Genomic DNA, 25,336 nt, shown 5'->3' with positions numbered 1-25,336 from the left:
TTGGAAATCAATTTGCCTATTTATTGTCCTCTTTTTTGGCAAACCCCCCACCCATGGACGTGTCCTTCGCACGGGTCTGGTGAGCAGCAAATATTTAAGTCTCATTTGAAACTGTAAACTCCCCTCTCTCTCCCCTCATTCGCTCTCACCAAATGAACGTTTTTCCGCCATATATTTAGAAACGTTATTGACTGATTTTTGAAAATTTGGAAAATCACCCCCCCCCCCCCCCCCAAGAGCCAGCTCTAGGACCGCCCCTGGGTGGCGCTCTTTTCACCACCTTCTGATCTTCTATCCATCTTCATTTAAACTATTTAACCCTCGCCGATAAAGCCGCGAATCCATTTCATGAAACAAATTCACGGTGATTTCTCTTCTTAATGATTCGTTGATAAATTTTGATGAAAAAAATTATTTTTCAATTTTTGTGGAGTAGTTTTTGGGTTTTGACAGAATTTTCCCGGATATTTCCGGGCCCGGATTTTTGGTCGTCAATTTTGAAAACATATGTTCGGATTTTTCCAGGTTTTTGTATTAAATTGCCGGGATTTTCCGTCCCGGCTACGTGCTGAAAAAAATCTGGCAACCTTATCTTACGGTTAAAATAACATAAAAGATTTAATTTAGTTGAATTTTTCTTTAACGTTTCGTTAAAAATCACGTTTTAGCAGGTTAAAATAACAAAAAGAAATCTTCTATTACTTTTTCTCAGAATTCAAAATTACTCGTGGTTTTTGGAAAAGTTTAACATTGAGTCAATAAGTATTTGTATTTTCAGTTTTGTCCAAAAGTACACAAATTGAACACCTAGTTAATTTTTTACCTATTTTTTTAAGTTCTTTCGAAAGTTACAGCTGACAAAAAAAATTCAATTTTTGGATTAGTGCCCCTGAATAAATTAAAATTAGTTCTGAGAAACCTTGCAACTTGTAAAAATGTGAATTTGATTGTCTTGTGTTATGTGTGATGCTATTTTCAGAAATTCAAAGACCATTCATACCCAACATTGATTAAATTGAGAGATTTACTAGACCCTTCATGAATTTATCATGATTTTCAAACCTTGCTCAACATCTCAATGCAATGATTTCATACGAAATTTCAAAATGAAAAAAAAAACGCCGTTTATAGAAAAATGGGGTTTCAGGACCAAATTTAAATAAATTGCGAAAAAACTTTTCGAATTTCGTCACAGAAAAATAACGCTATGGTTAAGCTCCATGAAACTTTTAAATGGAAGTGAAGACAAAAAATACCATCAAACGAACCAGAAGCTTTCGAATGAAAACAAGATGGTAATTCCTAATCGAGTTGATAGTTCGAGTGCCCTCCAGGAGGTATCGGTAGTTCATAATCGGGGCTCACTCGGGTGCGCATCGACCTTCGACTCGTAAGTAAGAATCTCCTATACGCTGAACTTGTTTAAACGGAATCAAAAGTCGGTTGTAAGGTAGGCACTCGAAAGAAAATCCATATAATCAAGTGGAGAAAGAGAAGAAGCACAGCCAGTAAAAGAGAGCGCGATGATTCGGAACCTGGCTGGTTGGTGATTTACTAGTTATTACGAGGTTTAGTTTATTTTTCCTTTTTTTTGTTTTTTTCTACCTACTTCACCAACTCAACTCACGCCCGAAGAGACGACGAGAACGATTACGATTCATTAAAGCGCTGAGCCAGAGAGCAATCCGGAGCAGATCTTCCCAGTGGGCCGAGGTGAATGGAGGTCACTTTTTGAAAAATCAAACACGAACTGGTCTCTCAACGGACAATTCAGCGATTTGTGATTCTATGATAGCTGGAGCTCGCGGTATCAGTATCAGTTCATATTATTGTGTACGCCAGTGAAAGTGAATGTGGTGATTAGAGGTTTAGAGCAGAATTTATTTGTGGCCCACACTTAATAAAATGCAGTGCGCCGGAGTGAATTGGTTGCTGATTTTTGTCGCCGGTTTATGCTTCCTGTTGCATCAGAGCGTTCGCGCTTACATCGTCGATCCGGGACCGGTTGTGATCGCTACCAAAGGTAGGTTTTATCAAAGTTTTAACCCAGTGTTGTTAATTATCTCGGCAGAACGAATCACGAATCCACTAACATGAATTATAAGAAGAGAATATATTATTGAAATTAAATACTCACTTTAAATTTGGAAATGCACAAAAAAATGAAACGAAACAACGGATTCTCAACCTACAATTTTAAAAAGCAAATCAATTCATTATCTGAATTTTATTCGAAATCTTGTCAAATTGAAAATATTATGTTTCAACGATCACAACATTAACAAAGCTTTGAATTGTAAAACATTAATACTATCTACACGAGTGAAAGCATTTAGATTTGTATGCTAACTGATAACAATTAACATACAAATTTGCGTGAGGGTTTACACGTACATACAGCTGTGAATCACACAGTCTGTGATCATTGAAATTAAATAAACAAAAAACAATACAATTCTAATCTATTCCCAGAAAATTTTAATTTATGGTTTGAGGAATTCTATCACACATTTTTCAATGTTTCCAGATTAGGTTTTGGTAACAACATATCAATGGTATGAAGAGCATTTAAGTGGACTCTAGTTTTAATATTGAGGAGTTTGGATAGCCTTGGAAAAATAGTCAGATCGTATTAAAATAAACATCATAATTAAAATTATACTTTTACAACAGCTTCAACCATTCTATCATGAATTCTTTTTCAACAGCTTCGTTCTTCCATCCAAATTTTCTAACTTTTGCAAATTATGTAAATTATCGAAAATTTGCTCTATGCATTTTTCCAATTTGTTATTGTTTGCTAAGCTTTAACAGAAAAGGGTAAATTTAAGAAAATTAAACCAAATCCAAAAATGTTTGATGTAAACTATCTTGCTCTGTATTTAGAAAAACATCAATAATGAAAACTAGACAGACACAGTTGAGTAGAAAAATTCAACTAGAACCGGTTTGGTACTGACAAATCTTTCAGAAGAACGACTTTTTTTTAGCAAAATTTCAATGATTAAAAAAGACTCAAATTCGTATTCATCCTTTTCATAGAAGGCTTTCCAAGATAACAATGTCGAATCGAAATATTGAAAAATTTGGAAAGATTTGGATTGAGTTAAAGTTGAGGTCCGTACTTACTTTTAAAAATCAATATTATTTATTATATTTCTCGAGTTCGTTTGAAAAATTATTCTTTCAATTGTCAAAAGCTTGTGAATGCTACTTGTTCAACAATACCATTCTGAGTTTTTTTTTTATTTTTCTATAAAATTTTTCTAAGGAAAACGGTAAACCTGTAATCTTTTGAACTGAAGTTATTGTTGAAAAACTGAGTTTTCATGTTTCACCGGAACAAAATGTCTAAAAACTCCATACTAACTTCAGACTCGTTGAACAACCTCTTCCCGTGATCCGATCTGGCCCAAATTTTGCATGAGATTTTGTACTAAAGGGTATAACGGTCAAAATTTGGTCAATATCAACTTGACGTATTTCTTTCAATTTTGCATTTAAAAAAACCTGAACACCCCTCATTTTGAAGGTGTGTGTGTGTGTGTAGAATGTTGCTCCTATTTTGATTTTGGAATTCACTTTTCAGTTGTCAAAATGCCGTCCAAGGATGAAGAGCAGCGTATCAAAATTTTGCTCGCGCAAAATGGCAAAATCGCTAAAAGTTGCCAAATCAACCGTTACAAATGTAATTAAAGTGTTTGGGGAACGTTTGTCGACAGCCAGGAAGTCTGAATCGGGAGGAAATCGAAAACCGGAAGCCGCTGAGACGACATAGAGAGTTGCCGGTAGTTTCAAGCGAAACCCTAACCTCTCTCTCCGAGATACCGCAAATAAGCTGGGTGTATCGTCTACAACCGTGCCAAAAAACGAGCCGGAATATCGACTTACAAGAAGGTAGTGACTCCAAATCGCAATGATAAACAAAATACGACGGCCAAAGCGCGATTCCGGAGGCTGTACACGACGATGCTGACGAAGTTTGACTGCGTGGTAATGGACGACGAAACCTACGTCAAAGCCGACTACAAGCAGCTTCCGGGACAGGAGTTTTATACGGCAAAAGGAAGGGGAAAGGTAGCAGATATTCTGAAGCACATTAAACTGTCAAAGTTCGCGAAGAAATATCTGGTTTGGCAAGCCATCTGTACCTGTGGCTTGAAAAGCAGCATTTTCATAGCTTCAGGGACTGTCAACAAAGAAATTTACCTGAAAGAGTGTTTGAATAAACGTCTGCTGCCTTTCCTGAAGAAACACGGTTGTTCCGTACTGTTTTGGCTGGATTTGGCATCTTGCCATTACGGTAAAAAGGCCATGGAATGGTACGCCGCCAACAACGTGCAGGTGGTTCCCAAGGACAAGAACCTTCCCATCACGCCAGAGCTCCGCCCAATTAAGAAATACTGGGCTATTGTCAAGCGGAACCTAAAGAAGACCAAAAAACTGCAGTTCAAGACAAACTGGCTTTCTGCGGTGAAGAAGGTGGACAAGGTGGCTGTACAAAATCTGATGGCAGGTGTTAAGCGTAAGGCCCGGCAATTTGGATTTGGAAAAGCGGAAGCCTAACTGAATATTTTTCCTGAATTTTATACTAATTAAACTTGAAAAAGAAATTTAATTTGATTTTTTAAATAAACAATTTCACCGATTTACACGCGTTTTCCCTTGACTAAATTTTGACCGTATCACCCTTTACTGCTCCTCCGAGCACAGTTCCGGACGGTTTGACAGGTTCATGTCTATTGGAATAAACTGGACAGAATTGGCCTCATACCACTCCAGGGCAATTTTAGAATAGTGGCATGATGCCAAATCTAGCCAAAATAGCGGAGTTCGTCGCCATTTACTGTGCCCTTTGTCACGAAAGGCTCACTCCTCAGTCCGCCAGACAAATAGCCTGCCAAACGAGATATTTGGAGGCGAATTGCGACATTTTTTTTCTTCTTAAATTTGTCGTCCACATCGATCTTGCTCTTGCCGGTGAAAAACTCCAAACCCGGAATTTGCTTAAAATCGACCTTTGTATACGTTTCGTCGTCCATCTCACAGCAGCCGTATTTTGTCAGCATCTTTCGGTAGAGCTTCTTTGCATTCTGGACGTTGCTCTGCGACATTAGACTGAGTCGATTTGAATTTCTTTTTTTTTCTTTTTTTGAATTTCTCAAACCCTGGGATTTTAAAAGCTTCGTCCTGGTCCAGAACTCATCCATGATTTTTTGCAGAATTTTTAGGTAACGTTTACATGAGTAAATTTGAACTTTTAGGTTTGTATGGGAAAAATGAATAATTTGTACTGAAAAATCAACATAATTTTTGTTTCTTCTGTGGAACCAAGCCAAATGATGGTTTTTGAGCCAAATTATAAATTCTTGGAAGGAAATTTTCTGCTGATCAACTTTGTCGAAGACCGTAACTTCGTATCTTATTAGGCAAAAAAAGTTATTAGCTGTTTAACAGGGCAATGTCTTTTCGCAATGATAAACAGTAAATTCAATTGACATCACTGCGGGAGCCTCGCGAAGTATTGCATGAAAAGTAGTCATGCAATACCTCCCTAGGCACCCTGCAGTGATGTCAATTGAATTTATTGTTTTTCAATGCCAAAGGATATACTTCTGTTTAACAGCAAATATCTTTTTTGCCTTATCAGAAACGAAGTTTCGGACTTCGATAAACTTGTTCAGCGGAAAATTTCCTTCCAAGAATTTATAAATTGGCACAAAAACCATAAGCAGGCTAGGTTCCACAGGAGAAACAAAAGTCATGTTGTTTTTTTGGTACAAAATATTCAATTTTCCCATACAATCTAAAAAGTTCAAATTTACTCTTGTAAACGCTACCTAAAAATTCTGCAAAAAATCATGGATGAGTTTTGGACCAAGACGAAGCTTTTTAGACCCCAGGGTATGAGAAATTCAAAAATGACCCCAAATCGACTCAGTCTACTGCGACATGCCAATCTTTTTAGCCAAATCATGGCTTGAGATGTTGGGATTTGTTTTTATCATCCGTTTCACCTTTCCCTCCGTCTTTTTGTTCTCCGTTCCCGGATTTAAAGCAGTTTTCTTTTGCCAATTTTTCCCAATTCTTCAAAAAAGTTAATTTCGACAAAATTCTAGTGAAGATTTTAACGAAATGGAGCAGTTAATATATTTTAAACCATTAGTCGAATCGTTTTGTAGTCTTCAATCAAGTTGTTAAATGAGTTAAAATACTCAAAGACTTTGATGAACGATGTCAAAAATAATTGTAATCCAAATTTCTTAAAATAGTAGAGTTTCATTTTTGGAAGCGTTGTATCTCTAAAACAAAAATTTCTAGGCAAGCTATGAATTCTTAATTGAATAAATTGTAATAAATAGATTAAAAAAATCAGTTTTTCTTTTGTTTGAAGGTTTTACTCAAAATTGATCCATTTTTTAAATTTTCATATGCCATATCACAAAAACTACAGTTGATAGCAAAATGATTTAAATTGAGGACGCCAGTATTATTTTCACTAATCAAAACTCTTAGACGCGAGACGTTAAAAACCTTGGGTGCACCTTAAAATGTTGCCAATTTTTCTACTTAATAGCATGAATAATTTACAACTTAAAAGTTTCTTTTACTTATTTTTGAACAACATCTACATACAAACAAATCTTACTCAAGAAACTGATACACGAATATACTACACAAACTATAATGTCTGTTAAGAGGAGCAACATTTGCCGATCTCCACTGAGACTAATTTGACTCAGCAACAATTAGCTTGAGAGGCCGATCTTCCAAGTTCCCTGTCGATTCGTGATACTTCGACACGCGACACTTACTTTGAATGTTCCAGCCAGCCGGATTTTTCTGTCTTAGCTTGTCCGATTTGATGGACTGATGGATAAGATAATTGAATTTACCTATAGAGCACATACTTACATTCCTGTTACCAAGTCATGCAACGATTGTATTCTTTTTTTGTATGTTTCCCTACCCCTTAAGGTGCGATATGGCCAAAGCCACGTGATCAGACGGTCGGTCAAAACTTTTTGGTCATCAAGCGGAAGGCCCTTCAGTTCCGGGTTTGTAAACACACTCTTCTATATAAGACCATAAATCAAACCATTCATGTTTTACAGGCCATTAACAACACCTGTGACATTCTGGAGAAAGCCCTGGATCGGTATCAGAAGATCATCGACGCAACTGGGGACGATTCACGCCGCTCGATGCTGAGGTCAGCTTCGTTTGGGGCCGACAACCATTTGCGGAAATCTTTCCGTTCGGATCCATCCTTTAATGTAAGCCGCCAACAACGCCAGCGTGGCGTTTCAGGTTCATCTCAAAATGATGACCATAGTAGCACTCATCGTCATCGGGCCTTGTTTCAGGGTTATCTGGAGGAAGTTCTGGTCGATCTGAAGACCCCCTGTGAAAGTCTTCCCTATCTGGGCATGGACGAAGCGTGTAAGTTGCATGCGGTTATTGGGCCAAAATAAAAATAAAAAGATGTGATGGTTTTTTTTTGGGATTTTTTTCCTGCCCGTTTACAGATGAAATTACCATCGATGCTAACCAGGCTAAGCTGGAATCGTTTTCGATTTGGGGTGTTCTACGAGCGTTGGAATCGTTCTCTCAAATGGTTGTTTTGGCCGATGATGGAACTATGGTGAGTATACTAAGGAATCCTAGGATAAATACATAGAATTTGAACTAGCAGATATTCACTAAACCACGCAATAGCTTTTAAGAGCTATTTCCCGGTTTAATAACACTAGTTTACAGCATTTTTGAACTCTGTAAATTGAAGGTCATTTCTAATGTTAAATCAGGCGCTGAATCCGAAAATAAAATACAAAAAAATCTCAAAAGAACCGTTTTTGAGTTATGCTCCAAATTTGAAATTTCGGAAAAATTAAAAATGTTCTTGTACTTAGATTAAAATATCTCGGACGGCACAACAGTAATTTGAAATCCCTCTTTTGTATATTGAAGGTGAATAAATTTTCTATCGATCATCTCAACATTGTTTTTGCATTTGACCAACAATATTGTTGATATTAGTGACTTTATGAGAAAAAAAATTATAAAAAACGTATTTTTTTAGAGAAAATTTTGTTTCAACGAAAGTTTTAGACTCAATGGTAGCATTTAAAAAATCTGATTTTCTTTTGTGCTTAAATGTCAATTTAAAACAAAGATTTCAAGTGGTTATTTATCAAAATCGGTTGAAAATTGAAGAAGTTATGGCTACTTTACCATAAAAGTATTTTTTGTAGTTTTTAATAATTTAATGAACCGCAGTACACTTATCATAGTATAGGAGAAATGAAACTTGATAAATCTCACTCGTTCCAAGTCAAAACTATTTATAAGCTTACCAGAAGGTCACATGCCAAGTTTCAGGAAGATCTGACTATAGGGAGGGGTTTCTTGAGTCTCAAAAGTGAATAACATTTTGAGGTATTTTTCCCGGAAGGAACGAAAAATACTGGTTTTCTATCAATAACTTCTTTCATCACTAGCTGATTGTTTTTTATGGTTAATTTTCTTAAAGCCTAATTTAAGACAAATATTTCACTCGAAGACTGTAACTCGATTGAATTTGAAACAAAAAAGTTATTGCGGTTCAAAGATTGTATTTTGGTCGAAATTCTCGTATAAAATGCAATGAGTAAAAAGTACTCATTGCGTGTTGGACAAAATTTGCGGCCTTTGAACTGCAATAACTTTTTTACTTCAAGTCCAATCGTGTTGCAGTCTTCGGGTCAAATATTTGTCTCAACTAAGGCTTTAAAAAACCAACCATAAAAAACAATCGGCTTGTGATGAAAAAAGTTATTGATGAAAAACCAGTATTTTTCGTTCCTCCCGGGCAGAAAACTTTAAAATTTTATTCACGTTTGAGACTCAAGCAAGCCCTCCCTATGATCAGATCTTCCTGAAACTTGGCATGTGACCTTCTGGTAAGCTAATAAATAATTTTGACTAGGAACGAGTGAGATTTATCAAATTTCATTCTTCCTTTACTATTATAAGTGTACTGCGGTTCGTTAAATTATTAAAAACTGCAAAAATCACAGTTATGGTAAAGTAGCCATAACTTCTTCAATTTTCAACCAATTTCGATAAATAACCATTTGAAATCTTTGTTTTAAATTGACATTCAAGCACAAAAGAAAATCAGATTTTTTAAATGCTACCATCGAGTCTAAAACTTTCGTTGAAACAAAATTTTCTCTAAGAAAATGCGTTTTTTATAACTTTTTTTCTCATAAAGTCACTAATATCAACAATACTGTCGGTCAAACGCAAAAACAGTGTTGAGATGATCGATAGAAAATTTATTCACCTTCAATATGCAAAAGAGGGATTTAAAATTACTGCTATGCCATCCGAGATATTTAAATCTGAGTATAAGAACTTTTTTAGTTTTACAGAAATTTCATATTTGGAGCATAACTCAAAATTGGTTCTACTGAGATTTTTTTGAATTTCATTTTCGGATTCAGCGCCCAATTTTACATTAAAAATGTTGGTCAATTAATCAAGTTCACGATTTTTTTTTTAAATTTTGTAAACTAGTGTAATTAGACAATTGAAACCGACCGTGTTTATAGCTCAGCTTAGGTTAGCTTATTTGACTACTCACATCTACTTCGAATCATTGAACGCGAAATGCTTAAAAGCTGTTCATAATGACGAATTTCAGCATAACATAAAGGGTGATACGGTCGAAATTTGTCAAGGGAAAACGCGTGTAAATCGGTGAAATCGTTTATTTAAAAAAATCAAATTAAATTTCTTTTTCAAGTTTAATTAGTATATAGTGAACTGTGTGGCTAGTGAACGGTAGACAATGTGCAACTCGAGACCCCATACACCCAACCTTCGGGTAGTGGTCATATCACCTCTTGTCTGCAACTCCGATTCTCTACCTCCCCGTGGTGCTAGCTGGGGTGCGAGCAACCTTAGCGGAGATCGGGTACCCAACCCCGGTGGATGCTTTGGTCGCATGCAGACTGAGTCAGGGGGCTTCGTACGCGTCTGTTCTCCATGTCAGGGGCGGCGTGCGGAGTGCAACAGCGTCCTGGTGGTGTTCGGGACCCAAAACAGCAACATCACGACGGTCCTCCAGCGAGATAGTGGGGTTAGCTGCGGGCCTTGCGAGCCCGTGACTACAAAAAACATAAGCAACGAACAACGAACAACAAATTACAAAAGAAAATCGGCAAAGACCCACTCGACGAAAAGGGACAAGCGATTGGAAACTTGGAACATGGAACTGCCGATCTCTAAATTTTGTGGGCAGTACCGACGTGCTCTCCAACGAATTGAAGAGCCGCAAATTCGACATCCGTATCCATATGGTCGTGCCATCTACCAGAGCTGCGGCAACACACACGAGCTTGGAACAGCTTTTATAGTGATGGGAAAGATGCAAAAGCGCGTGATCGGGTGGTGGCCGATCAACTCACGAATGTGCCGGTTGAGAATCAAGGGCCGGTTCTTCAACATCAGCATCATCAACGTGCACAGCCCTCACCTCGGAAGTACCGGTGACGACAAAGACGAATTCTACGCGCAGCTGGAGCGTGAATACGACCGTTGCCCAAAACATGATATCAAGATCGTCATCGGGGATTTCAATGCTCAGGTCGGCCAGGAGGAGGAATTCAAACCGACAATTGGAAGGTTCAGTGCACACCAGCTGACCAACGAAAACGGCCTCAGACTGATAGATTTCGCCGCCTCCAAACGAATGGCCGTACGAAGTACCTTTTTCCAGCACCGCCTCCCACACAAGTACACCTGGAGATCACCGTACCAAACTCAATCACAGATCGACCACGTTTTGATTGACAGCCGGCACTTCTTGGACATCATCGACGTCAGATCCTGTCGGGGCGCCAACATCGAGTCGGACCATTATCTGGTGATGGTGAAGATGCGCCCAAAATTCTCCGTAGTGAACAACACGCGAAACCGGCGCCCGCCTCGGTTAAATATCGCGCGACTGAAGCAACCTGAGGTCGCGGCAGACTACGCGCAATCGGTCGAAGCAGCGCTGCCGGCAGAGGGCGAGCTTGACGAAGCCCCTCTCGAGGACTGTTGGGATACCATCAAAACAGCCATCAACAGTGCTGCGGAGAACGTCATCGGTTATGTGGAGCGATCTCGACGGAACGACTGGTTCGACGAGGAGTGTAGGAGGGTGATGGACGAAGAGAATGCCGCGCGGGCGGCAGTAGTGCAGAGAGGCACCCGTCGAAATGTGGAAAATCACCGACAGCGGAAGAGGCAGCGAGTCCGAATTTTCCAGGAGAAAAAGCGCCGCCTGGAGGAGGAGGAGCTCGAGGAGCTGGAGCAGCTGCATCGTTCCCAAGAAACACGAAAGTTCTATCAGAAACTCAACGCATCCCGCAAAGGCTTCGTGCCGCAAGCCGAAATGTGCCGGGATAAGGACGGGGGTATCCTGACGGACAATCGTGAGATGATCAAAAGGTGGAAGCAGCACTTCGATGAACACCTGAACGGCGCACATGCAGGAGATCAAGACGGTGGGGGAAGGTACATCGCCGGCGTAGCCAACGACGAAGAGGAGCCACTCCAAACGATGAGTGAAGTTAAGGAAGCCATTCGCCAGCTGAATAGAAACAAGTCGGCTGGGAAGGATGGCATCGCAGCTGAACTCATCAAAATGGGCCCGGACAGGTTGGCCGATTGCCTACACCGGTTGATAATCCGGATCTGGGACATAGAACAGCTACCGGAGGAGTGGAAGGAGGGGGTAATATGCCCCATCTACAAGAAGGGCGACAAATTGGACTGTGAGAACTACCGAGCAAGCACTGTCCTCAATGCCGCTTACAAAGTGCTGTCCCGAATCCTACTCCGCCGCCTAACGCCACAAGCAAACAGATTCGTGGGAAGTCATCAGGCCGGTTTCATGGAGGGACGGTCAACGACTGACCAGATATTTACATTACGGCAAATCCTCCAAAAATGCCGGGAACACCAAGTCCCCACGCACCATCTATTCATCGACTTCAAAGCCGCATACGACACGATCAACCGTAACGAGCTATGGAAAATCATGGACGAGAACGGCTTTTCCGGGAAGCTGATCAGACTGATCAAGGCGACGATGGATGGAACGCAGTGCTGTGTGCGGATTTCGGGTGAATTGTCGAGTTCATTCGAATCTCGCAGGGGGCTTCGACAAGGTTCAACGTGGCGCTAGAAGGTGTTATTCGACGAGCGGTGGGCGAAATGCGGGGCACGATTTTCAACAGATCCAGTCAACTTATCTGCTTTGCCGATGACATTGATATAGTCGGCAGATCATCTGCGGCGGTGGGGGAGATCTACCGCAAACTGAAACGCGAAGCAGGAAGGATTGGGTTGATGATTAATACGTCCAAGACGAAGTACATGCTGGCCTGCGGATCCGAGACCGACCGAACCCGCTTGTCCAGTAATAACAAGGTCACAATCGACGGCGACGAGCTGGAAATAGTCGAAGACTTTGTCTATCTCGGCTCTCTGGTGACCGCAGACAATGACACCAGCCGTGAGATCCGGAGGCGAATTATCAGCGGAAGTCGTGCCTACTATGGACTCCACAAGCAACTGCGGTCGAGAAGACTTAGCCATCGCACGAAGTGTAACCTGTATATGACGCTTATTAGACCGGTTGTTCTCTACGGGCACGAGACATGGATATTGCTCGAGGAGGACCTGCGTACACTCGGAGTATTCGAGCGACGAGTGTTAAGAACCATCTTTGGCGGCGTACAGGAGAACGGAGTGTGGAGGCGAAGGATGAACCACGAGCTCGCGCGACTCTACGGCGAACCCAGTATCCAGAAGGTGGTGAAAGCTGGCCGGATACGCTGGGCGGGACATGTTGCGAGAATGCCGGATGACTGTCCTGCAAAACAGGCGTTCGCTACGAATCCGGTAGGAACAAGACGAGCGGGGGCGCAACGAGCGAGGTGGTTAAACCAAGTGGAGCGTGATCTGGTGAACGTGGGGTGCCCGAGAAATTGGAGAACGGTTGCTATGAACCGAGTGAATTTTAGGAATTATGTTCGTCAAGTTATGTCGTAAGACGGTATACTATGTAAATAAAATAAATAATAGTATATAATTCAGGAAAAATATTCAGTTAGGCTTCCGCTTTTCCAAATCCGAATTGCCGGGCCTAACGCTTTACCCCTGCCATCAGATTTTGTACAGCCACCTTGTCCACCTTCTTCGCCGCAGAAAGCCAGTTTGCCTTGAACTGCTGCTCGTCCGGAACAACCGTGTTTCTTCAGGAAAGGCAGCAGACGTTTATTCAAACACTCTTTCACGTAAATTTCTTGGTTGACAATCCCGGAAGCTATGAAAATGCTGCTTTTCAAGCCACAGGTACAGATGACTTGCCAAACCAGATATTTCTTCGCGAACTTTGACAGTTTCATGTGCTTGAAAATATCTGCTACCTTTCCCCTTCCTTTTGCCGTATAAAACTCCTGTCCCGGAAGCTGCTTGTAGTCGGCTTTAACGTAGGTTTCGTCGTCCATTACCACGCAGTCAAACTTCGTCAGCATCGTCGTGTACAGCCTCCGGGATCGCGCTTTGGCCGTCGTATTTTGTTTATCATCGCGATTTGGAGTCACTACCTTCTTGTAAGTCGATAGTTCGGCTCGTTTTTTGGCTCGATGCACGGTTGTAAACGATACACCCAGCTTATTTGCGGCATCTCGGAGAGAAAGGTTAGGGTTTCGCTTGAATCTACCGGCAACTATCTATGTCGTTTCAGCGGCTTCCGGTTTTCGATTTCCCCCGATCCAGACTTCCTGGCTGTCGACAAACGTTCCCCAAACACTTGAATTGCATTTGTAACGGTTTATTTGGCCACTTTTAGCGATTTTGCCAGCTTTGCGAGCGAGTAGCTCGGATTTTCGCGATGCGCGAGCAAAATTTTGATACGCTGCTCTTCTTCCTTGGACGGCATTTTGACAACTGAAGAGTGAATTCCAAAATCAAAATAGGAGCAACATTTTACACACACACACCTTCAAAATGAGGGGTGTTCAGGTTTTTTAAATGCAACATTGAAAGAAATACGTTAAGTTGATATTGACCAAATTTTGACCGTATAACCCTTTAGTGATCAAAAAAACTTCTACTTACTTATTCCACGAAATCTTTTGGAAGAGTTATTTTCAAAAGATTTCGTGAGGTCACTATATTTTCTGTTCTTTTAATGTTTTTTTATTTCAAGAGCGAGCAAAGGCGCTATATCCAAAGTCAAAGACCAGAGATGATGGTGCACTGAAATCCAAAATAACTTTTTTTAGAATAACTAACAAAGTTCAGAAATGAAACTTGACGAAATAAAGCAATTTTCTTATTTTTAAGTCAATCACTAAGACCATGAAGGTTCTTAAGGACCACCGTCTAGGAGTACAAAACAATTAGCTTATGTGCTCCCAACGTTTACATTTTATTGTTGTTGTAATATCGAATTAATGAACGCAGAATTTGTATCGCAAAACTGATATCGTAATCATCTTTATTTACGTCAAGTGATGTTAAAAGGTCAGGTTACAATAGTGATTGATATTGATAAATGGATTATCCACCATATTGGCAAGACTTCCCTATTAGTTTCCGTAGTGTTCAACTGGCAACAATTCCAGTGAACACTACGAATTCACTCTTCATCGATTCTTGAAACAATAGCGAATTGACGTTCTCACTTGAGACTCTCTGTTGTTGTTTATATTCGCCACGCGGTCAGTACCGTATAATCGCCGCGGTAAACAGTCGGTCGTTCGTCGTTTCGTCGCGAGTGAGTTTCAACAATTGTTAATATGGAAACGTAGGGTACTGTTGTCCACGTTTCTTCCTCCTTATGTTCCAGCTGTCTCTGCGTCTAAGGGTACGAACACAGTGAGCGCGAAGCGAACTGCGAAGCGAAATATTCATTCACCGGATGAATTTCGCAAGTTCGTTTTTGAAGGCCGGCCACAGTGCCCGCGAATATGCGAAGCGGTTCAACACTGAGAAAAACCTTCGGTGTTTTGCAAGAATTATCACAAGTGAAAAAATCTTTGCAAATTCATTTGCAGAATCAAAACCGTGAGCAAGGGATACGTACCGCGCAAAAAAAACTAATCCGCGTTAATTCCGAAAAATCACGTAAATTCCGGAAAACCGCGGAAAAAAACCTTGCGCGTTCTAGGACCGCAGGAATTATGAAAAGGAATCTTAGGACCTGAATACTCGGTGCCTGGACTTTATGAGGACGTCGGAGAATATATTTTGACGCCCAAATCCAAGATGGCGGCTTCATAATAACATCAAAATGCTTTAAATGACTGAAAATCGCACGGGTGTTAACCCATGGGTATTAGGTGAAAGGAATCAATTAGTAAAAGTCGAATTTTGAAGTCTGACGCTATGACACGTCATCTTAAAATCCAATACGGCGGCTTCCACTCAACTTTAAAATATTTTAAATGACTGAAAATCGCAAGAAAAAAATCTACCAAAACTATGACAAAAATATAACAAAATTATGAAAAAAAAAATTTACAATATTATAACAACATGTGTAACAATATATGTAACAAAGGTGTTGAAAAAATATGATAAAAATGTAACAAAATTATGATTAAAAAAAAACAAAATTATGACAAACAATTGACAAAGGTTTTTATAGCACTGTAAGATTTTTGTCATTTTATTTTAATTTTTGTCATAATTTTGTCATGTTTTCATTTGTCGTATTTTTGTCATAATTCTGTCAGATTTTTTGATCATTTGATTGTAAGTTTCTTTTTATAGTTTTGTTTTTTTTGTTCGATTATATATAGTCGTTTAACCATCTTCTTTTCATTCTGAATTTATCCGGTACAACTGTATTCGATGATTACTCTTGTATTTGAACTCACGGACATTGGCTTAGAAAAGAACTAACTTGCCAACTGAGTTACACATATCACAAGCCCATAGATTTGTCTAGATTTTGTCATATTTGTCATTTTTTTTATCATACTTGCCATATATTTGTAACATATTCATCATTATATGTTCGGATTTGTCATTTTTTTGTTAAAATTTGTAATTTTAATGTCGTATTTGTCATCATTTTGTCATTTTTCTTAAATATATTTGAAAGTATTTTGTTATATTTTTATCTCATTATTTATAATTTTGTCAGATTTCTGCCATTATTTTGTCAAATTTTTGCCGTATTTTTTCTGAACTTTGTCATATTCTAGCCCATTTGTCTTATTTTTTCATTTTTATGTCAAATTTTTGCCATTTTTTTACCACCTTTGTAATATTTTTTTTCATAGTTTTATATATGTTTGTCAGATTTTTTTAATTTAATTAAATTTTTTTGTTATTATTTTGTCAATTTTGTAAATTTGTTTTCAACTATTTGTCTTTATTTCAGTTCTGTCAGGTCATTCTATTGTAAAATTTTGATTATAATTTCGTTATATATTTTTTTCTCACTTGTCACAGTTTTGCCATTTTTGTGAATTTTTTCTCATTTTTGTGTCTAACTTTGTAATATTTGTCATATTTTTGGCATAATTTTTTTACCACATTTGTCGTGTTTTATTCAAAGTTTTGTCATTTGTCTCTATTTTGTTTGTCATATTTTTGTCATATTTTAAATTTCAGTAAAAGTTATGCATATTTTTCCACAGTTTTGTAATATTTTTGTCAATATTTCTTCATTTTTATAACACTTGTCATATTTTTGTTTATTTCTTTCAGTGTTTTTTTGCAGTTTTCTCAAAATTTTTGTAAAATTTTTGTCAGTCATTTTTCATCTACTTTTTGATCCCTTTTACTCATCAAATCGCCATCTTTTATTTCAAGATGGCGTCGGACAGCCTAATTCGACTTCTACTTATTGAGCACTTTTATCCAATGCCCATACTGTGGGAGTTTCATGTGTTTTTTGGTCACTTCCAGCATTTTAAAGTTGAGTGGAAGAGGCCATATTGGATTTCAAGATGGCGTCGGAAAACGAATTCCAACTTCAGCCCCTTCACCCTTTCTGTATGTATGTATGTATGTAGTTGAACCCACCAGTGGCTGATAGGTCTTTCGACCCGAGGCGGTACGGGAAGTCTCGATCACACATTCAAATATTGTTTATGCTTAACTCACAAACCATAATTGCAGCACAACCAAGGGGTCCGTTACCACTGGCTTGGGACAGGTTTGACTCATCTTACTCACTTCAAACTGTTTGAAACAAATAAAGATACCTGGAAAGGTCCCTAAGAAACCTATTCCAGATTCCAAATTTGCCGAGATACTCCGGCTGGCTTGAACCCACAATCCATTGTATATCAGTTTTCCACTCGTTTGATGCCCTGTCCAACCCCCCACTAGTCCCCAATAATAGAGTTAAGCTATTTTATTATTTAATATAATGAAATTTAAAACGATCAATGTTCAAGTGGTACTTAGCTGATTTTATTCCTTTGTTGATTCCTTTCGCCTTGAAGAAATCCAAGCAATCTACAGGAAAAAGCTTCGACGTTGGCACTCTTATTTTTCTACTGTACCCGGAAATAATCTCCCTTGTCAGAAAGATAATAAACTTTAAAAAAATCACTTAAGTTTCTCCACCTTCATCACGGTTTTCCCGAAAATCTATCTACACCAACATCAAGAATTTATGTTATGTTTAAGTAAATTAATCACTACAATGACTAACTTCTAAAAAAATCTTAATAATGGAAAACAAAAATTTAATTTAAAGACCACAGAAGAAAAACGCGGTCGCGGAAAAACAAACGACCGTTCACTTCAGCCCCTTCACCCTATCTATACACATATTGTGGGGCTTTCATGCCACCGGTCGTTTATTGCCAGTTAGAATTTGTTTCAAGTGAAAAGACTGAAACCGGGTTTTTTGCGAAACCCGCGCTAAATAACCGTGCATTTTTTATAACCAACACAGAAACGGCAATGATAAATAAATACTTTTAAAAAAGATTTTTAGATAATTAATCATGTGCGATAAAAAAATATCCGAGAGAATATTTTCAGTGTATGTCCGGATGAACAGGATGAAATCGTGCGATCGAACCAGGTCTTCGCACGAAAATTCGCTTGCACTGTGGCTGGTCGATGTTTTTTCAACGTGTTTCAATGAGAAGCGGTTTTTCGCGCGAATTAGAAATTCGCTTCGCACTTCGCTTCGCGCTCACTGTGAACTCGACCTAATACTGCACAGTGGGCCCGGTCGTGTGAAGATGAGTAGTAAATGTACTTTGGGTGCGGGTTATTAAAAAAAAATACAAAAAACAAATTAATTGGTTCCAATTTCACGAAAGCTTGTATGCAACAAAATTGCATACTATATTATTGCACAAAACCCATAAATCAAGTGTTTTGTTTATCGAAAAATTCAATAACTCTCATCTTCCAAAATTTGTTTTTTGGTCTTGTTTTCTTTCGGATGTTTGATTTTTTTTTTGAAAATTTTCATAAAATACTTCAAACTTAATTTATTTCCCCCTTTGAGGTTTTTGGTAATTTCGAAGGGGGGGTGACAAAAGAAGAAATTGATATTTGTTTCAGCCTAACAGAAAAAAAACTCTAAATTTGAAAAAAAAAAAAAAAAAAATAACGGTTTTAATCAGATATCACTTGAAATCACTTCTATCACTTTAAATATTAAAATTTTTTATGTTACTCTCATGATTTTTTAACGATTCACACGTGTTAACTTTATAATACAAACTTTTTCCTTCAAAGCTACGCATTAACACCACCACCATTTCGGATCAGCCTCGTTTCTCCCATCGGGGTCTGTTGGTTGACACTTCGCGCCATTTCATCTCCGTCGATGCGCTGATCAAAATCCTGGACGGAATGGCCTACAATAAGCTGAACGTGTTCCATTGGCACATCGTTGACGATCACAGTTTCCCGTACCAGAGTAAGGTGTTTCCGGAACTGAGCGCTCAAGGTGCCTACCATCCGTCGATGGTCTACAGTCCAGCGGATGTGCAGCAGGTGATTGAGGAAGCAAGGCTGCGGGGTATTAGGGTGATGTCAGAATTCGATACTCCCGGACATACTCGCTCGTGGGGCGTTTCACATCCGGAACTGCTGACCGAATGCTTCGACCAATATCGAGGAAAGTTGGGACCCATGGATCCAACCAAGGAGTCAACGTATACTTTCCTGTATAAACTGTTCCAGGAGATAGTTCAGGTGTTTCCCGATCAGTACGTTCATTTGGGCGGTGACGAGGTGGGATTCGAGTGCTGGGCCAGCAATGCCAACATCATGGAGTACATGAAGGAAAACCGATTGTATTCGTTTGAAATGTTGGAGGAACAGTTCATCCAGAAGATTGTCGATCAAATCGATAGTTTGAACAGAAGTTCATTGGTGTGGCAGGAAGTGTACGTCAACGGGGTTAGCCTGCCAAATGGAACGGTTGTCCACGTGTGGACCGGAAATCGACAAGATCTACTTTACAGAGTTTGTTACTTGTTTACTTTTTTGAACGTTCATACGTTAATTTGGATTTTGCAATTTCAGATAACCAAGGATGGTCTATCTGCGCTGTTGTCTTCCTGTTGGTATTTGGATCATCTGAGCACCGGCGGCGATTGGCGTAAGTTTTACAACTGCGATCCCCACGATTTTGTGGGTACCCAGAAGCAGAAAGATTTGGTTTTAGGAGGAGAAGCGTGCATGTGGGCCGAAGTCGTTAACGACCATAACATTCTTCCCCGAATTTTCCCTCGAGTATCGGCTACTGCCGAGAAGCTTTGGTCAACCGAAGATGTCAAAGACGTCGAGGAAGCTGCCCGTCGACTGGAGGAGCATACCTGTCGGATGAATCTGCGTGGCATCTCTGCGCAACCACCGAATGGGCCCGGTTTTTGTGTGTAGAAAATAGACGAGCGTAATGATTATTTTGCAAAAGGTGTGTCTCTTAATTTATCTTGTATCACGATCCTTGCCACACGTTTAGAAGCTTGTTGTACTAATATTTGTTTAATTTGTTTATTCAAAATAAAAATCAATTGAAATAGGTGTTTAATGATCTATTAATGTTAACTGTACATAACATGATAGGTTTTCTCAATTTTGTAATTGATTATCTAAGTCAGATCCGATACGGCGTTTTAAAGTCGAAGAAAATAAATATAATAACGTAAAAGGCTCATTTTTGCGGATCAGTGAGGATCGTTGCTGCCACATCGCTTGCTTCGCTTGCTTCTTGGTTCTAGAGGGAGCCAATTTCTATTGCTCACAGTTCTTTCTGGAGTTTAAATTTCGTTCCGAAGCATCTTCGCCACGAACAGCGATTGACCGATAGAACGAACGATGAGCGTATGGCGGTAAATTTAAAAGATTTTTCAAGGTAGCTCACAAAGAGCGTAACGCACGAATCGACGTTGAATTGCTTCGAAAAGATCAAAACGAGCAGTTCATGAAGCTTTAAGAAGCCACCATACTCTACAGTGAGTGTAACAAGAATAGTGTTGGTTTCTACTTGTTATAATACGAATAATTGAAAATCATCAAAATTTTTTTCTAAAATTTGTTTTAAATTGTTCAACGGATAAATCAAGCATAAGTTTATGTTTTTGGATGAAACAATTGAGGGCCATAAATATGAAATAAAAAAAAGTGCGAAAAAAAATAATACCACTTATGCATTCGTTTAGCGTTTTATAAAACTTCATCAAACTCCTTAATTTCATCATTAACATAACGTGAAACGATACAAGATACGTTCTGGGCTAATTTTGAAACAGAAAAAAACAGATTGGAATTAAAAATCTTTGATTTTTTATCAGTTAACCACATTTTTTCCAAGCCGTAGATGGCAGCATTATCTTGCAGTTAAAACCGAATTAAGTCTCAATACTGATTTAACGGGTTTATTTAGGTCCATCTTCATCATTTCGCGGTAGTTTCCCAACTAAATCTGTTGGAGTTAACGCTGCACAGTGGGACAGGACCTATGAAAGCTTGGCCAAAACCCCTTTTTGTAAATTTCAAAAATTCATCATAAATTTATGCTTTTCAGAAACTTGACATTACACCGATCACAAATCTGTCAAACAAAACTTAAAATTCGTTGTTTCATACAATTATCTACGTAGGTGAAGTTGAAGTTTGATGCTGTCATTTTATCGCAAAAACAAAAAAATGTGTTCAATACTCTACTAAAATTTTATTTCTTGAAGCAATTAAAAAAAAATTAACATGGATGTGTTCAGAATAATATGAAATTTATTTATTTGAGGTTGAAGAGCTGATAAAAAAAAATCGTAATTTTTTTTACGAGCATAAACGTATAATGTTAAAAAATTTCGAATTTTCATCATATTGGGACATATGGAAAACAAGTTACCCCACGTTACCCCACTCTTATTTCTACTCGAACATTTAAATGAAAGTCTCAGCTATCCAACAAAACAAAAACTAGTTGCCACTTATTGCCTATTCAAAAGTTATTCACGTTTTGGTGAAACATGTTTTTGGACAATTTTCGTACTTGTGGAATTGCTTTTGATAATGGTTTTCGCTAGAAAAACTTATACTCAATCGAATTTGGTATTTTTAAGTTTATTTTTTTTCAAAATTTATTTTCCTCTCAGTTTGATAATACTGTTTCGTTTTTTAAAAGTTATATTTATCTACAGACAAACAGATAAGATTCTTTGGAATATGAACTTTCTATAACCTTATAATATAATATGAACTTTCTATAACCTTCTCAAATTCTTTTCGGTCAGATGTTTAGTACCTATCTGTTAACTAACTTAACTTTTATTCAACATTTTATTTCTATAAAATGTAGAGATCTTAAAGTTTTACTCAAAAATAAAATAGAAATTATTTACACACTGAATGTTTGGATATTTAAAAATGTTTTTTGCAGTCATGTTGAGTAACAGCCTACTTGATCCATTAGCTACGTATATAAGGTACCAATATGAGTTTATGGCTTTATTATCTGAACTTATTTGTTCTGTTACCACTGATCACACTGACATGACACTTAGAACGAAGTTCCGTTCGTATTTTTCATATTTAATTTGTATGGAAGCATTCGTTACATAGATGGAATGCGTTTTAAGCAATCATAATAAACGATTTGTCGTACCTCGAAATCCTCAGAGGTCAAATTCTGTTCAATTTGCTTGATTTGTTCCTTGTCATGTTCCTACCAGTTGTTAGATCTTTTGTGGTTGCTTGGTTAGTTTTTTGAAATGTAGAAATTTGGTACCATTTCTATGAAATCTCCTTCTTCCAGAAAAAAGATTGGTCTCAAACTAGCGTTAAAATAACATGCATTTCTTTCTTGAAAAATTTGGGTCCATCTGCATTATTTATTCAAGAGTTTTGTAGATATTCATATAACATTTGTATGGGGACCCCCCATTCTTATGAGGGGAGGGATCTTAAAGCATCATTTAACTTATTAACGGTCTTAAAAACCCTTACATGATCATTTTCATTGATCGACCGACTGAGTAGCCTTCAAGTTGATAAGGAAAATCTGCTTAACAAAGATATCCCAATCAAATATCACAACATCTAGATGAAAAAAAATACATAAAATTAAAGATTTTGATCAGATAAACAACTTTTCAAAAGACTTCAAACCAGTAGGATTTCATTTAAAAAAGTTATGAGGTTTTGACCATCGATTGGTCAGGTCTGCCCCACTGTGCGCTGAAGGAAGCTTCTCCACAAAAATTCACCAGCACAAGTATATACCACCGAAAATTACGAAATTTTCAAGGCGATGGAAAATTTTAGAGAAAAATGAGGGTCAAAGAAAAGGAAAATCATAAGCCGTAAATATCATGAATTTCTCGAAAAAGATACAACGGCACACCGACAGGACTTGAAGAGGAGATTGCAGGTTCAAGTCCTGTTGGTAAGACGTTGTATCTTTTTCGAGAAATTCATGATATTTACGGCTTACGTTACGGCAAGCTTCCGAGCAATTGTGAACAGTTAACAGAGTTTGTCAGGATATCGTATACAAACATTTGCTGCAAGTATGTTCTTCTTTGGCTCAGAGACGTTATAGACGAGAGAGCACACCTTTGTGGGTAGGGCGGTAGCCTTACGGGAGACCAGTCGCCAGGATAGTCAACGCAACGCATAACGAAGGAATTTTCTTTGAATTCGTTCGAGTGGTAGGGTGCCCAAACTGGTGACGCATAATACAAGACACTTCGCACCAAACATGCGTTAATATGTCTTATCGGCCTGGCATACATTCGGTCTAACGACCATTCGGCCTAACGAACATTTGGCCTAACGAGCATTCGGCCTGATGACCACCATTCGGTCGAACATCCTTTCGGCCTTGCGTCCTTTCGGCCTAACAGCCTCCGGCTGGATAACCGTTGGTCGAATAACTTTAGGCCGAATGGTTTTCGGCCTCATGACTTTCGGTCAAATGACCCAACCTCGTTAATGTCTTCTTGAAGCGCAGCGCAGTCCACTCTTGAATCAACTATCCGGTAGATTTTCAAATCATCTTCAAACACTAGTTTTGGCGATTAAAGGAAGGTTGCTAAGTTTGGTTTATGAAAATTACAAAGATTAGTGGTCCAAAGTGACTACCTTGCGGAACACCAAACAAATATTAAACATAAAGGGAGTAAATATCAAGGATTTTTACGAAGCCTTGACGATAAAGCAGGTAAGAGAGCAATGATTTGCTAACCCATTCAGGGTAACCATAGCGTTTAATTTTCTCCATCACGACCATATGACATACTTTGTCGAAGGCCTTGCCAAAGTCGACGTATATTGAGTCCACTTGCAGTTTTTTTTATAAGTTGCAGCATGCAGTTCACTGGCATAGCACATCAAGTTGGCCAACGTTGATCTCGTCCGGATAAAGTTTTATCATTTCATCATCACCATCATTTTCAAGAAACAAAATTTATTACCTACTCACTGGTTGGTGATTTGATCAGACCAATTTGACATTTGAGAGATTTTTCTGTTTTCCAGCTCTGGATTTTAACAAGCCAACCCCAACGGTGTCATCTGTACAGATTTTTCAACGTCAATACAGATAAGATACAGATTATTTACAGGTTTTTATACATTAATTCAGATTTGATCAGATTTTTTTTATAAATTGTAATTCACTTGATGAACCAGCTTCCAAGGGCTAACCGAGTTAAATCTCTTTCAAACTTTATCTTTCCGACTGAGTGTATACCGCAAATAAAGGATGATTCGGTCAAAATTTGGTCAAGGTAAAACGCGTGTAAATCGGTGAAATCGTTTATTTAAAAAATCAAATTAAATTTCCTTTTCAAGTTTAATTAGTATAAAATTGAGGAAAAATATTCAGTTAGGCTTCCGCTTTTCCGAATCCGAATTGCCGGGCCTTACACTTAACATCTGCCATCAGATTTTGTACAGCCACCTTGTCCACCTTCTTCGCCGCAGAAAGCCAGTTTGTCTTGAACTGCAGTTTTTTTGGTCTTCTTTAGGTTCCGCTTGACAATAGCCCAGTAATTCTCAGTTGAGCGGAGCTCTGGCGTGTTGGGAGGGTTCTTGTCCTTGGGAATCACCTGCACGTTATTGGCGGCGTACCACTCCATGGCCTTTTTACCGTAATGGCAAGATGCTAAATCCGGCCAAAACAGTACGGAACAACCGTGTTTCTTCAGGAAAGGCAGCAGACGTTTATCCGAACACTCTTTCACGTAAAAGATGGCTTGCCAAACCAGATATTTCTTCGCGAACTTTGACAGTTTCATGTGCTTGAAAATATCTGCTACCTTTCCCCTTCCTTTTGCCGTATAAAACTCTTGTCCCGGAAGCTGCTTGTAGTCGGCTTTGACGTAGATTTTGTCGTCCATCACCACGCAGTCAAACTTCGTCAGCATCGTCGTGTACAGCCTCCGGGATCGCGCTTTGGCCGTCGTATTTTGTTTATCATCGCGATTTGGAGTCACTACCTTCTTGTAAGTCGATAGTCCGGCTCGTTTTTTGGCTCGATGCACGGTTGTAGACGATACACCCAGCTGATTTGCGGCATCTCGGAGAGAGAGGTTAGGGTTTCGCTTGAAACTACCGGCAACTCTCTTTGTCGTCTCAGCGGCTTCCGGTTTTCGATTTCCCCCCGATCCGGACTTCCTGGCTGTCGACAAACGTTCCCCAAACACTCTAATTACATTTGTATCGGTTGATTTGGCAACTTTTAACGATTTGATACGAAATTTTGATACACTGCTCTTCTTCCTTGGACGGCATTTTGACAACTGAAGAGTGAATTCCAAAATCAAAATAGGAGCAACATTCTACACACACA

The 25,336-nt window shown here is 38.8% G+C and overlaps 1 protein-coding gene across 2 annotated transcripts; it reads left to right on the top strand.

The window, feature by feature from the left end:
* The first annotated feature begins 1,595 nt into the window (after positions 1-1,595).
* LOC129748553 (beta-hexosaminidase subunit beta-like) lies at positions 1,596-19,950 on the top strand. Of its 2 annotated transcripts, XM_055743210.1 has the most exons (7): positions 1,596-2,023; positions 6,979-7,058; positions 7,116-7,277; positions 7,368-7,443; positions 7,530-7,645; positions 18,766-19,500; positions 19,561-19,950. In XM_055743210.1, exons 1-7 carry the CDS (start codon positions 1,906-1,908, stop codon positions 19,915-19,917), a joined length of 1,644 nt encoding a protein of 547 aa, XP_055599185.1. In that variant the 5' UTR covers positions 1,596-1,905; the 3' UTR covers positions 19,918-19,950. The 2 variants fall into 2 exon arrangements, with proteins under 2 accessions (XP_055599185.1, XP_055599184.1); XM_055743209.1 differs by having other exon boundaries at positions 1,597-2,023; positions 7,116-7,443.
* Positions 19,951-25,336: the final 5,386 nt, after the last annotated feature.

This window comes from Uranotaenia lowii, chromosome 2 (genome assembly GCF_029784155.1).
Source record: "Uranotaenia lowii strain MFRU-FL chromosome 2, ASM2978415v1, whole genome shotgun sequence".
NCBI classification, from domain to species: Eukaryota; Metazoa; Arthropoda; class Insecta; order Diptera; family Culicidae; genus Uranotaenia; species Uranotaenia lowii.
The sequence above is the reverse complement of the archived record's forward strand: the minus strand, read 5'-3'. Positions and strand labels throughout refer to the sequence as shown.